The sequence below is a fragment of the Mauremys mutica genome, chromosome 6, assembly GCF_020497125.1.
Source record: "Mauremys mutica isolate MM-2020 ecotype Southern chromosome 6, ASM2049712v1, whole genome shotgun sequence".
Taxonomy (NCBI): domain Eukaryota; kingdom Metazoa; phylum Chordata; order Testudines; family Geoemydidae; genus Mauremys; species Mauremys mutica.
The window spans coordinates 71,512,966-71,525,225 of NC_059077.1; the positions used below are offsets into that span (position 1 = coordinate 71,512,966).

The following is a 12,260-nucleotide window of genomic DNA, read 5'->3' on the forward strand; positions in this document are numbered from 1 at the left end:
AGGATGTACTCTATAGTTCCTGTCTTCACTTATCAGGGAACCATCTCCCAAGTCTGTAATAGGGTGGGAAGTGCAGAATCTACATTCCTTGGGAGCCATAGAAGAAGCGCCTGCTCAGTACTGGTACGGGATTCTGCTTCCGTTGCCTCCTAATACCCAGAGCAAGAAGGTAGTCTGAGGCCCATTTTGGATCTTCGGAATTTAAACAAGTACATAGAGAAGCTATAGTACTATATGGTTTCCTTTGCAACTATTATCTCTTTGCTAGACCCAGAAGACCCTGTTGCAACTATTATCTCTTTGCTAGAGCCAGAAGACCCTCAACTCAATGGCTGCATATTTCCATGTGGCAGTCCACCCGACCACAGGAAATTTCGAAGGTCCGTGGGAGGAGGAGACCACTTTCAGTTCATACCCTTCAGCCTGTCTTCCACACAAAAAGGGTTTTTACCAGATGCATGGCAGTGGTAGCAGCCTGCCACCACCACAGATGTTTGTACTGGGACGATTGGCTGGTTTGGGATCGCTCCTGTCAACAGGTAGAGAAAAGTATTAATCAAACATTCTATTTATTTTCATGCTCTTAGCCTTGGAAGTGAACAAAGAGAAATCTATCAAACCCCTGAAGAGAATAAAATTTATTGGGGCAGTCCTGGGTTCGATTCTAGAGAAGACTCTTCTGCCAATACCAAGTCTTGTAGCTTTACAAGACACTTGTGTGTTCTCCAAGGGCCATGCTTGACCTCAGCGATGAATTGCTGCAGGTGCCTGGAGCATATGGCAAGTACATGTATATGACCCCTTCCCTCACCATGCCTGGCTACATATCAGAGGATTACAGAGGCTCAAATCAATGTATCCCCTGCACACACTAGAATGCATTCCATTCATCCCTGGATTGGTGGATGAACCAAGGCAACGTTTGTAGGGGTGCCTTGTTCTCCCAGTCTCTTCTCTGTATGACTTTGGTAACGGATGCTTTAGCCATTGGGTGGGGAGTGTGTCTGGGAGACCAACATGCTCAGGGTTTGTGGTCCACTCAGGAGGCCAGGCTGCACATAAACATTTCAGAGTTTGGGGCATTGCCAGAGTTTGCCACCATTTTCTACTTCATATGTACAGGGCAGGGCTATCCAAATACTTACCAGCACCACCATAGTGGTGTTACACTTCAACAATCGGTGGGGTGCCAAATTGAACAGTCTGTGCCAGGAGGCAATCAGGCTTTGGAACTTCTGCATACAGAAATTCTCTGACTCCGAGCATCACATCTACCATGGGTTCAGAATGGATTAGTAGACTCCCTGAACAGGTCATTCCTCTGGGATTATGAAGGGTCTCTCAATATGACTGTACTAAAGTCAGTATTTCAAATAGGAGTACTTACTTGCAACCAGTCAGAACAGGAAATGTCCCATCTCTGTTCAAGAGTAAATCACAGCTCCGGGTTCATATCAGATAAATTTCTCTTCCCTGGGACAAGAACTTGCTCTTTGCTTTCCCTCCAGTGCTACTGATTTCCAAGTCATTTTCAAGCTGAAGCCAGAATGAGGCAGAATAACGGTTGTAGGCTGGGCAAGGTAGTCTTGGTTCTCAGACCTGCTCACATTGTCCATCAATCAAATCTTACCTCTGTTTTTAGTCAAAGACCTTACATCCCGGAGTCACAGGCAGGTATTGCATCTGAACCTTCAGTCACTACACCTCACAGCCCGGTTCCTCTGTGAGTAAACCCAGGAGGGCACTCTGTTTCGAGGCAGTCCAGAACGTCCTACATAATAGTAGAAAACGCATCCAAAAGGGCTACTTAACTTAATAAGTGGAAACGTGGGTCTGGGGGAGTCATACACAGTCTACAAGTCAAATATTTTTGACTACTTCTTACACTTAGTTTGACATCACTTCAGCAACAAGAGTAAGGAAGCTACATGCTCTAATGACAGATCCTCGATATGCTTTTTTTAACAAGGACAAGATACAGCATAGGCCATAGCCTAAACAAAAGTAGTATCTGATTTCCACCTCAGCCAATCAAAATATATTTACCAGTCTTCTTTCCAAAGCCATGCACTCTGGATATACACTGAGCACTCGTTCTTTATCTGGAATGAGCAAAACCTTTTTGGGTCCCTACTCAGCTGTCCGTCTCCTTTGTGGAATGAAAGACATCCTGCAACGGAACAACTGTCACTAGCTGTATTGTCATGTGCTACAGGGCATTGTGACACCAGAAAAACTCTTTTCACTTTCAGCTGAAGCATGCTCAGCCTCTATGGCGTTTATGGGAAATACTCCTGTTGTGGACATCTGTAGAGTGGTAATGTGGTCTTCAGTCCACACCTTTGCTAGACATTATGCGATTACTACCACATTGAGAGAAGATGCAAATATGGGGAAAGCAGTTCTGCTGTCCCTCTTCTGGTGAGACTCCTAGCTCCCCACCGCCATTGCAAACTGCTTAGAAGTCAGCTAACATAATGGATACGTGCAACCAGTTGAAAAAGAAAAAATGGTTATTCACCTTTTTATAACTGTTTTTTTCCTGGAAATATGTTGCATATGTCCATTACACAACCCACCCTCCTGCCCCAGTGCATCAGTCTATTTCCTGAGTCCAGTTCAAAGGAACTGAAAGGTGAGTGAGGTGGCTCCACCATTATACCCTCTGTTCAAAGCACAAGTAATACCAGAGAGCAGGTGTGGCTGCTGCTGGGGTACCATTATGGAAAACCATTTGGCATTGTACACGAGACATGCACACACATCTAGTATAATGAGCACGTGCAACACATCTCAATAAACAGTTATAAGAAGATGAGGAACCGTTTTCTTTCATCTGGGTTCTCTTATTCTTCTGATGGTTTCCTCTTTCCTTTGTTGCACAGAAGGTATGGTCAGACCTGTCAGAGTAAGGCCATAGCTCCTCATCTCTGGAAAAACTCCTGTTTAGCTGCAATCGGTGATTTTCAGACCTGCTGTAGCTATATTTAGAGCATTAAATTTGTCCTGCTTCAGCTCCAGAATCTTTCCTATTGGATGTGATTTTTAAACTACTTAATTATTTGGAGCACCATTGTGAGTTTTGAGAGATCGTTTGCTCTGTTAGGACCCTCCCTCTTCCAAACATCTATTGAGGCTAAAACCAGTAGCCTATAAAAATAAGCTGCATTTGGTCAGCTAGTGTCTGTTTAGCCTACATGTGTGTAGCTAGCTAAAGACATCAATGAATAATATTGCCTTTGCTGACTGGTGCTTGTTAGTTCTGCAGCTGTGAACACCCCCCAAATAAGTGTTCAATGCAACATTAAAGTTGCATGGTTAAGCACTTGTATCAGAAGAATTTTAAAGCTGTAACACTGTCATCTTTTATGTGTACATTTTGATGATCTCTGACCATGAAGTTAAAGATATTAACCTAATAAATAGTAACTTATTTATTGAAGGATTCAATTAACTAGAGATTTTTTAAGCTTGAAGACTAGTGGTTTTCCCCTTTAACACAGAACACTAAATGAAAACTTGGGAGGTTTGTTTCAAATGCTGTTTGAGTATTAATACAGTAAAAGGAAATACTTTTTAAAGAGATGGTAAAAGAAAATCTTGAAAATTATATAACAGAGAGGGGTGTTTTATCCTTTTACCATGAATATTCATTTCTCCTTTTCATATTTTTTGTCATTTTAGTTTCTTCTTCTGTAGATAATGGTAAGAAGCAACAAAAAAGTTTTACGCTTTCATCAAACATCTCCCCGAAAGAAAGTTCACAGTCTGCTTCATCATCTTTGGTAGAGCAAGAATCTCCATCTTACAGGGAAAAGTTTATCCCTCCTGAGCTTAGTATCTGGGATTATTTCATAGCAAAGGTAATGTTTACAATTACAAAACTCATTTCTCCTTCTTGCATTAGTAATACTTTAAGCAGAAATTAGCCTTTCCTCATTTAAAATTTGTTTATAGCATGATAAGGACCGAGATATCATACAGGAAGATCTGGATGACCTTGTAAACTGGAGTAATAGTAATAGGATGAATTTAATAGTGAAAAGGGCAAGGTCATGCATTTAGGGATTAATAACAAGAATTATTGTTATAAGCTGGGGACACATCAGTTGGAAGTAACGGAGGAGGAGATGGACCTCAGAGTATTGGTTGATCACAGGATGACTGAGCCGCCAATGTGATATGGCCATGAAAAAAGCGAATGCGGTCTTGGGATGCATCAGGAGAGGTATTTCCAGTAGAGATAAGGTGGTGTTAATACCGTTATACAAGGCACCGGTGAGACCTCATCTGGAATACTGTGTGCAGTTCTGGTCTCCCATGTTTAAGAAGGATGAATTCAAATGAACAGGTACAGAAAAGGGCTACTAGGATGATCGGAGGAATGGAAAACCTGTCTTATGAAAGGAGACTCAAAGAGCTTGGCTTCTTTAGCCTAACCAAAAGAAGGCTGAGGGGAGATATGATTGCCCTCTAAATATATCAGAGGAATAAATACCAAGCAGGGAGAGGAATTATTTAAGCTCAGTACCAATGTGGACACAAGAGCAAATGGATATAAACTGACCATCAGGAAGTCTAGACTTGAAATTAGACAAAGGTTTCTAACCATCAGAGGAGTGAAGTTCTGGAACAGCCTTCCAAGGGTAGTAGTGGGGGCAAAAGACATATCTGGCTTCAAGACTAAGCTTGATAAGATTATGGAGGGAATGGTATAATGGGATAGCCTAATTTTGACAATTAATTGGTCTTTGACTATTAGCGGTAAATATGCCCAGTGGCTTGTGATGAGATGTGAGATGGAGTGGGATCTGAGTGACTACAGAGAATTCTTTCCTGGGTGCCTGGCTGGTGAGTCTTGCCCACATGCTCAGGGTTTAGCTGATTGCCATATTTGGGGTCAGGAAGAAATTTTCCTCCAGGGCAGATTGGCAGAGGCCCTGGTGGGTTTTCACCTTCCTCTGCAGCGTGGGGCATGGGTCACTTGCAGGAAGATTCTCTGCATCTTGAAGTCTTCAATCCATGATTTTAGGACTTAAATGGCTCAGACACAGGTTTGATAAGGAGTGGGTTGGTGAGATTCTGTGTCCTGTGTTGTGCAGGAGGTCAGACTAGATGATCATAATGGTCCCTTCTGACCTTAAAGTCTATGATTCAGTATAAGTTTTATCTTCCTCTTATTCATAACATCCCAAGTAGTCATAAAACAGTGCTTGCTGCAGCTTTTTGGAAAAAGCTTGTTTGCAAAATGGTTACCTTGAATTGATTTGACTTCGTGAAGCATGAAGAGATTGTTCTAAAATGTTGCTCATTGAGATTGCAGATGCATGGTTTGTCTGTGTCTGTCTGTCTGTTTTCTGCAAGTGGGCAGGGGTGGGGAGTTAGAGGCTTAACTTCTGTTCTGAGATGAAATATTAAGCAAAGAGGCTTGTACGCTTAATAGAAATGAGAAACTGCCTGATGTGAACTCTGCAGTGCACAATTCAAAAAATAATTGCCAAAATTGATACCAGTTCAATAGATGGGTTACACTTACATGGTCTACTCAGGAAGACTCATAGTAAGAATGTGGTGTGAGACCTCACCAACCAATGGGGGCTGAATTTAATGTAGATAAAGGAACCCTTATTTTCTCTCCAGATGGAAAATTGTAAAAATTCCTGTCAAACCCTCCTAATCAAGGAAATATATGAAAGGCAGCATAACATGGGGAACGGAGGTGGAGTAGGGAGTTAGGAAGTCCTGAGTTCTAATCCTGGTCTGGCAGACTTCCTGTGCAGTTATTTTGCCTGTTTCCTTATCACAAAGGTTGGAATAATAGTTACCTGTTTCAAAGGTGAGCTGAGCTAATGATGCTGTTTCTTCATCTGCTAGATTTCTTAAAATCAGATCCTTCGTCTGTCCAAACAGCAAAAACTTGCTTACCAGGCCCTCCTCATTTTCAGTTTTGATTACTGTAACCTCTGCTTTCCTGGCACACTCATCGCCCCCTTCTAGGCCATTAAAAACTGCCTAGATCAGTGATACTCAACTGAGGCTTTGGAGCCACAAGTGGTTCTTTAATGTGTCTCCTGCAGCTCTTTGCATGATATGAAAACACCGTGTGATTTTAATTATTAACCAATCAGAATGCTGTTAAGAGATGTAGAATTCTTGTTCGTTCATTCATTCGTGTGTGTGTGTAATGTTACATAGGCTGTCAATTAACTGCCATTAATGTGTGCAATTAATACACAACACAATTAACGTGTTAATGTTTTTAACACGCATTAATGGCAGCGGGGTAGCATCAGCTGCTCCGAAGAACCTACATCAGGTCAGGCACAGTAATGCAAGCTGCCACTGGGGGCAGGCGGAAAGAGAAGAGGCTACAGAAAGATGTGTTACTCGTGATGGCTCCAGCGGAGAAGTGGTTGGTGTTTTTTTAAGTAAAAACAGGACGGCCAGAGGCTCACCCAAGCTGTGGCCCCCCCAACCCCTTGCAGGCTCGCTCCAGCCGCCCTCCCCATGCGTCCCGGGACTGGGGCTGACCAATGCCCCACCCCCGGCTGCCTGCATCTGGGGCTGAGCCCGCGCCCCCCGAGCGCTCTACTGCCTGCACCAGGGTCTCTCCCCACAGCCTTGTGCCACCCACAGCTGGGGCTGGGGCTAACTCCCCCCCCCCAAGCCCCGGGCTGCCTGGGGCTGACCCACACCTGGCTATATATGTGTATATGTAGAGAGAGTAAATGAAACAATGAATTCATGCTACTGTGGCTCTTTTGGGTAATGTTAATTGATAATTTGGCACCTGAACCACTGAGGTCTGTGTATCGCTGGCCTCAATCAACGTCTTAGCTTGCTGACATAACCACTTCAACCATTCTCTGAATGACTCCACTGCTTTTCTATCTCAATCTCATAGAATTCAATCTTCATCACCACCTTCCAGACCCTTCGTAACTCTGACTGTCCTTACTTACTTGCCCTCATCTTTTACTACATCCACCCATTCCATGATGTATGATCTTATTCCAGAAACTCTCTGTATCTTCTTCCATGTTGCTGTCTCTGAATGCAATACGCATCATGGAATAACTGTAAGGCTGCTATCCTTTCTGCAAATCCCTCCTCAGAACTCACCTGTATTATGCCTGCAGGAAATCAGCCAGCTAATGATAACTATGTCAAGAGATGGCTGGGAATAGTTGGTACTTCTATAAAAACGGCTTCAATTGATTTAAAACCATCAAGTTGTGAGAGTACTGCATCTAGTTTAAGTAACTGTAATCTTATTGCTCACCTCATCTACCCTCCATCATGCCACCTCTGCCAAACCCCTTCTCTCCTATTGTTCATTATCCTCGCATGTCATGTCTAGTGCTGAATCTGACTGCAAGATCTTTGGGGCAGAAATGCTCTTCTTGTCCTTCTCCGATACTAGCAAAGGGGTCCTGGTCCTGATTGGAGCTTTTAGGTGTTACTGAAACACAAGTAGTGAAAAATAATTAAGCTTTAGAAAATGTAAAATATTTTATGTAAATAGAGTAACTTGTCTAGTTTTGAAGTCAATTGTGCTGAAGTATGAGGTTCTTAAAAACTGGTTTTCTCCATTAGGGTTGAAATTATTAGAATTAACGAACAACAACTTTATTTTAAATATTACCATACATGTTAACAGTATTTGAAACACAGTTTTGGCAGATAGTTTTCCTGAACTAAAATATTTTTTCTATGCTTTTTTAGCCTTTTCTTCCAACCTCACAAAGTAGAGTGGAATACGATTCAGAGGAGAGTCAGGGAAGTGATGATGAGGATGATGATTTTACATCAGATTTACACCTTCAGGAGCACTCTAATTCAAATTCGTACAGGTATGAATCACTTAGATTCTCATACTTTTTCTGATACCATTGATAGTGCATTTCTGGGAACTTACTGCAGAAGTGTGAGCGATAATATGGCAGCCATTCAAGAAATGCATATATTTTCTAGGCAGGGGTGGCTCTAGAAATTACACCGCCCCAAGCAGGGCGGCGCGCTCACCGCCCTTCCCCAGTCCCGCGGCCGGGGCAGAAGTGTCTGCGGCGGGTGTGCTGGTTCGCGGCTCCGGTGGAGCATCCGCAGGTATGCCTGCGGGAGCTCCGTCCGAGCCGTGGGACCAGCGCACCCGCCGCAGTCATGCCTGCGGGAGCTCAAGCGGAGCCGCGGGAAGAGGGGACCCGCCGCAGTCATGCCTGCGGCAGGTCCGCTCGTCCCGGGCTCCGGTGGACCTCCCGCAGGCATAACTGCGGAAGGTCCGCCGGAGCCAAATGCCGCCCTGCCGGGACAATGCCGCCCCATGCGCCTGCTTGGCGCGCTGGGGTCTGGAGCCGGCCCTGTTTCTAGGAATGCATTAACTTCTTTCTGTTGTAAATAACTCATGAGTATAATACTTTAATGTCTTTTTATTATGTACAATAGTTGTTTTGGCATACAAGGTATCCTTAAGGTTTTAAATATATTAATCGTTTATTAACTGTTTATAATATTTTGGTTAATAAAAGCTTTAAAATATTCCTACAGTAGAGAAGTTAGTTTTATTTTTAAGTGACACTTTCTTAAAGTTGTAAGAGGTCAGTCAATGACTAATGAGTATTTTCTTGTTGTTAGTTGGTCACTGATGCGATTGGCTATGGTTCAGTTGGTGCTTCATAGGTTGAAGAATTTCTACCCCTTGGCTGGGCATGATCTGTCAGGTAATGGTGTAGTAATGGAGATGTCTTTCCATATTTAATAATCTGACAATGAATTCAAGAACCTAATTGCATAATAGAAACGAATCAGCCTTTTAGCTGCTTCTGCATTCAGCAGAGTGTTGTAAATAACTTGTTCAGTAATTTTGGATTTATTTATCCTGACACAGTTAATATAGTAACATTGGTACACTTTAAATTCTGAGGGTTTTTCCATGAAGTATTAGTACCTATATATTTTGGTCCCAATTTCTATCAGTTTTGTTTACCTCTTAATCATTTATATACAACCATTGACAACTTTCTTAATTGTTTTTCACTACCTCATAGACTCATAGACTTTAAGGTTAGAAGGGACCATTATGATCATCTAGTCTGACCTCCTGCACAACGCAGGACACAGAATCTCACCCACCCACTCCTGTATCAAACCCCTAACCTATGTCTGAGTTATTGAAGTCCTCAAATCGTGGTTTGAAGACCTCAAGGTGCAGAGAATCCTCCAGCAAGGGACCCGTGCCCCATGCTGCAGAGGAAAGCAAAAAACCTCCAGGGCCTCTGCCAATCTGCCCTGGAGGAAAATTCCTTCCCGACCCCAAATATGGTGATCAGTTAAACCCTGAGCATGTGGGCAAGACTCACCAGCCAGCACCCAGGAAAGAATTCTCTGTAGTAACTCAGATCCCATTCCATCTAACATCCCATCACAGACCACTGGGCATATTTACCTGCTAATAATCAAAGATCAATTAATTGCCAAAATTAGGCTAACCTGTCATACCATTCCCTCCATAAACTTATCAAGCTTAGTCTTGAAGCCAGATATGTCTTTTGCCCCCACTACTCCCCTTGGAAGGCTTCACTCCTCTAATGGTTAGAAACCTTCATCTAATTTCAAGTCTAAACTTCCTAGTGTCCAGTTTATATCCATTTGTTCTTATGTCCACATTGGTACTAAGCTTAAATAATTCCTCTCCCTCCCTGATATTTATCCCCCTGATATATTTATAAAGAGCAATCATATCTCCCCTCAGCCTTCTTTTGGTTAGGCTAAACAAGCCAAGGTCTTTGAGTCTCCCTTCATAAGACAGGTTTTCCATTCCTCCGATCATCCTAGTAGCCCTTCTCTGTACCTGTTCCAGTTTGAATTCATCCCTCTTAAACATGGGTGACCAGAACTGTACACAGATGAGGTCTCACCAGTGCCTTGTATAATGGTACTAACACCTCCTTATCGTTACTGAAAATACCTAACCTGATGCCTCCCAAGACCGCATTAGCTTTTTTAACGGACGTATCACGTTGGTGGCTCATAGTCATCCTGTGATCAACCAATACTCCGAGATCCTTCTCCTCCTCTGTTACTTCCAACTGATGTGTCCCCAATTTATAACCAAAATTCTTGTTGTTAATCCCTAAATGTATGACCTTGCACTTTTCACTATTAAATTTCATCCTATTACTATTACTCCAGTCAATGGCGTAGCCAGGTTCTAACAGCAGGGGGAGCAAGCAAACATGAAAAAGGCACCCCCCTTGGCTCCTCCTCCGGCCACGCCCCCCAGCTCCTCCGGCCACGCTGTGCCCCCTCCCCCCCTTGGCTTGCTCCTAAGGCCACACTGCGGCCATGCTGCGCCCCCCAGCCATGCTGCCCCCCCCCACATCTGTACAGGGAGGCTGACATAGGACGGAGGTACAAGGGGAGGGAAAGGCAGGGATACACGGGGTATGGAGTTTGGGGAGGGGTTACCGGGGATGGGAGTGGGCTGGGGTCCCTGGGGCTCTCTGTGCAGAGGGGGCTGGAGCTGCCCCCGGGACCAGGAGAGCCTGGGAGGGGCTTGCTGCGTGCAGCACCAGCCCAGGTGCAGCACTGGCCCTATCCCTTGGGGGGGTGGGGGAAGAAGGCAGCAAGCCCCACCAGGCGCGGTCCGAGTGAGCCGCAGCCCGGCTCGCCCGCTCAGCCCGGGGGGCGCTGCCCTGCCCAGGGCTGCTGGCGGAGCCTGGCTGTGGGCGGGTCACACTGACAGGCCATGGTGGGAGAGGGGGAAGCGCTCTCCCCTCCTTGGGGGAGTTTTATTCCGGTGAGCTGCGGGCGGCGCCGAGGCTCCTGCTGGGAGTGACTGGCCGCGGGTCTGCCCAGTGTGGCTGCCATGCATGCACGGGCTCTGCCGCTGCCTCTGCTTTGCGGCTGCGCTGGCAGGGCTCTCCTGGGCCAGCAGGAACTGCTGGCAGCGCCGGCTGGCAGGCGCCACTTCTGCACTGGACTGCCGCTGCCGCCCCACGGCTCCTCCGGCCGTGCTGCTGGCAGTGCTGGCCAGCAGGCACCGCTTCTGCGCCTGCCGTCCTGAGGGGAAGCGGCTGCTTCCACTGAACCCCGCTAGCTATGCTACTGACTCCAGTTTACAAGGTCCTCTAGATCTTCCTGTATGATATCCCGATCCTTCTCTGTGTTAGCAATACCTCCCAGCTTTGTATCATCCGCAAACTTGATTAGCACATTCCCACTTTTTGTGCCAAGGTCAGTAATAAAAAGATTAAATAAGATTGGTCCCCAAACCGATCCCTGAGGAACTCCACTAGTAACCTCCTTCCAGCCTGACAGTTCACCTTTCAGTACGACCCGTTGTAATCTCCCCTTTAACTAGTTCCTTATCCACCTTTCAATTTTCATATTGATCACGATTTTTCCAATTTAACTAATAATTCCCCATGTGGAACCGTATCAAATGCCTTACTGAAATTGAGGTAAATTAGATCCACTGTGTTTCCTTTGTCTAAAAAATCTGTTACCTTCTCAAAGAAGGAGATCAAGTTGGTTTGGCACAATCTACCTTTTGTAAAACCACGTTATATTTTGTCCTAATTACCATTGACCTCAATGTCCTTAACTACTTTCTCCTTCAAAAAATTTTCCAAGACCTTGCATACTACAGATGTCAAACTAACAGGCCTATAATTACTCTGATCACTTTTTTTCCTTTCTTAAAAATAGGAACTATGTTAGCAATTTCCAGTTGTACGGTACAACCCCTGAGTTTACTGATTCATTAAAAATTCTTGCTAATGGGCTTACAATTTCACGTGCCAGTTACTTTAATATTATTTGATGAAGATGATCTGGGCCCCCTGATTTAGTCCCATTAAGCTGTTCAAGTTTGGCTTCTACCTCGGATGTGGTAATATCTACCTCCATATCCTCATTCCCAGTTGTCATCCTACCATTATCCCTAAGCTCCTCATTGGCCTCATTAAAGACTGAGGCAAAGTATTTGTTTAGATATTGGGCCATGCCTAGATTATCCTTAACCGCCACTCCATCCTCCATGTTTAGTGGTCCCACTTCTTCTTTCTTTGTTTTCTTCTTATTTATGTCTATAGAACCTTTTACTATTGGTTTTAATTCTCTTTGCAAGGTCCAGCTCTACATGGCGTTTGGCCTTTCTCACTTTATCTCTACATGTTCTGACCTCAATAAGGTAGCTTTCTTTGCTAATCCCTCCTATCTTCCACTCTTTGTAGGCTTTTTGCGTTTTCTTAATTACCTCT

General features: G+C 44.4%; 1 protein-coding gene across 2 annotated transcripts in view; it reads left to right on the forward strand.

Moving 5' to 3' along the window:
- DMXL1 (Dmx like 1) overlaps positions 1-12,260 on the forward strand; it is a 146,339-nt gene that overhangs the window by 107,685 nt on the left and 26,394 nt on the right. For both annotated transcript variants that reach the window (XM_045021744.1, XM_045021745.1), the window contains 3 exons: positions 3,685-3,863; positions 7,726-7,853; positions 8,632-8,717. In XM_045021744.1, the coding sequence (XP_044877679.1) occupies positions 3,685-3,863; positions 7,726-7,853; positions 8,632-8,717 (393 nt within the window). The remainder of the gene's footprint in view (positions 1-3,684; positions 3,864-7,725; positions 7,854-8,631; positions 8,718-12,260) is intronic.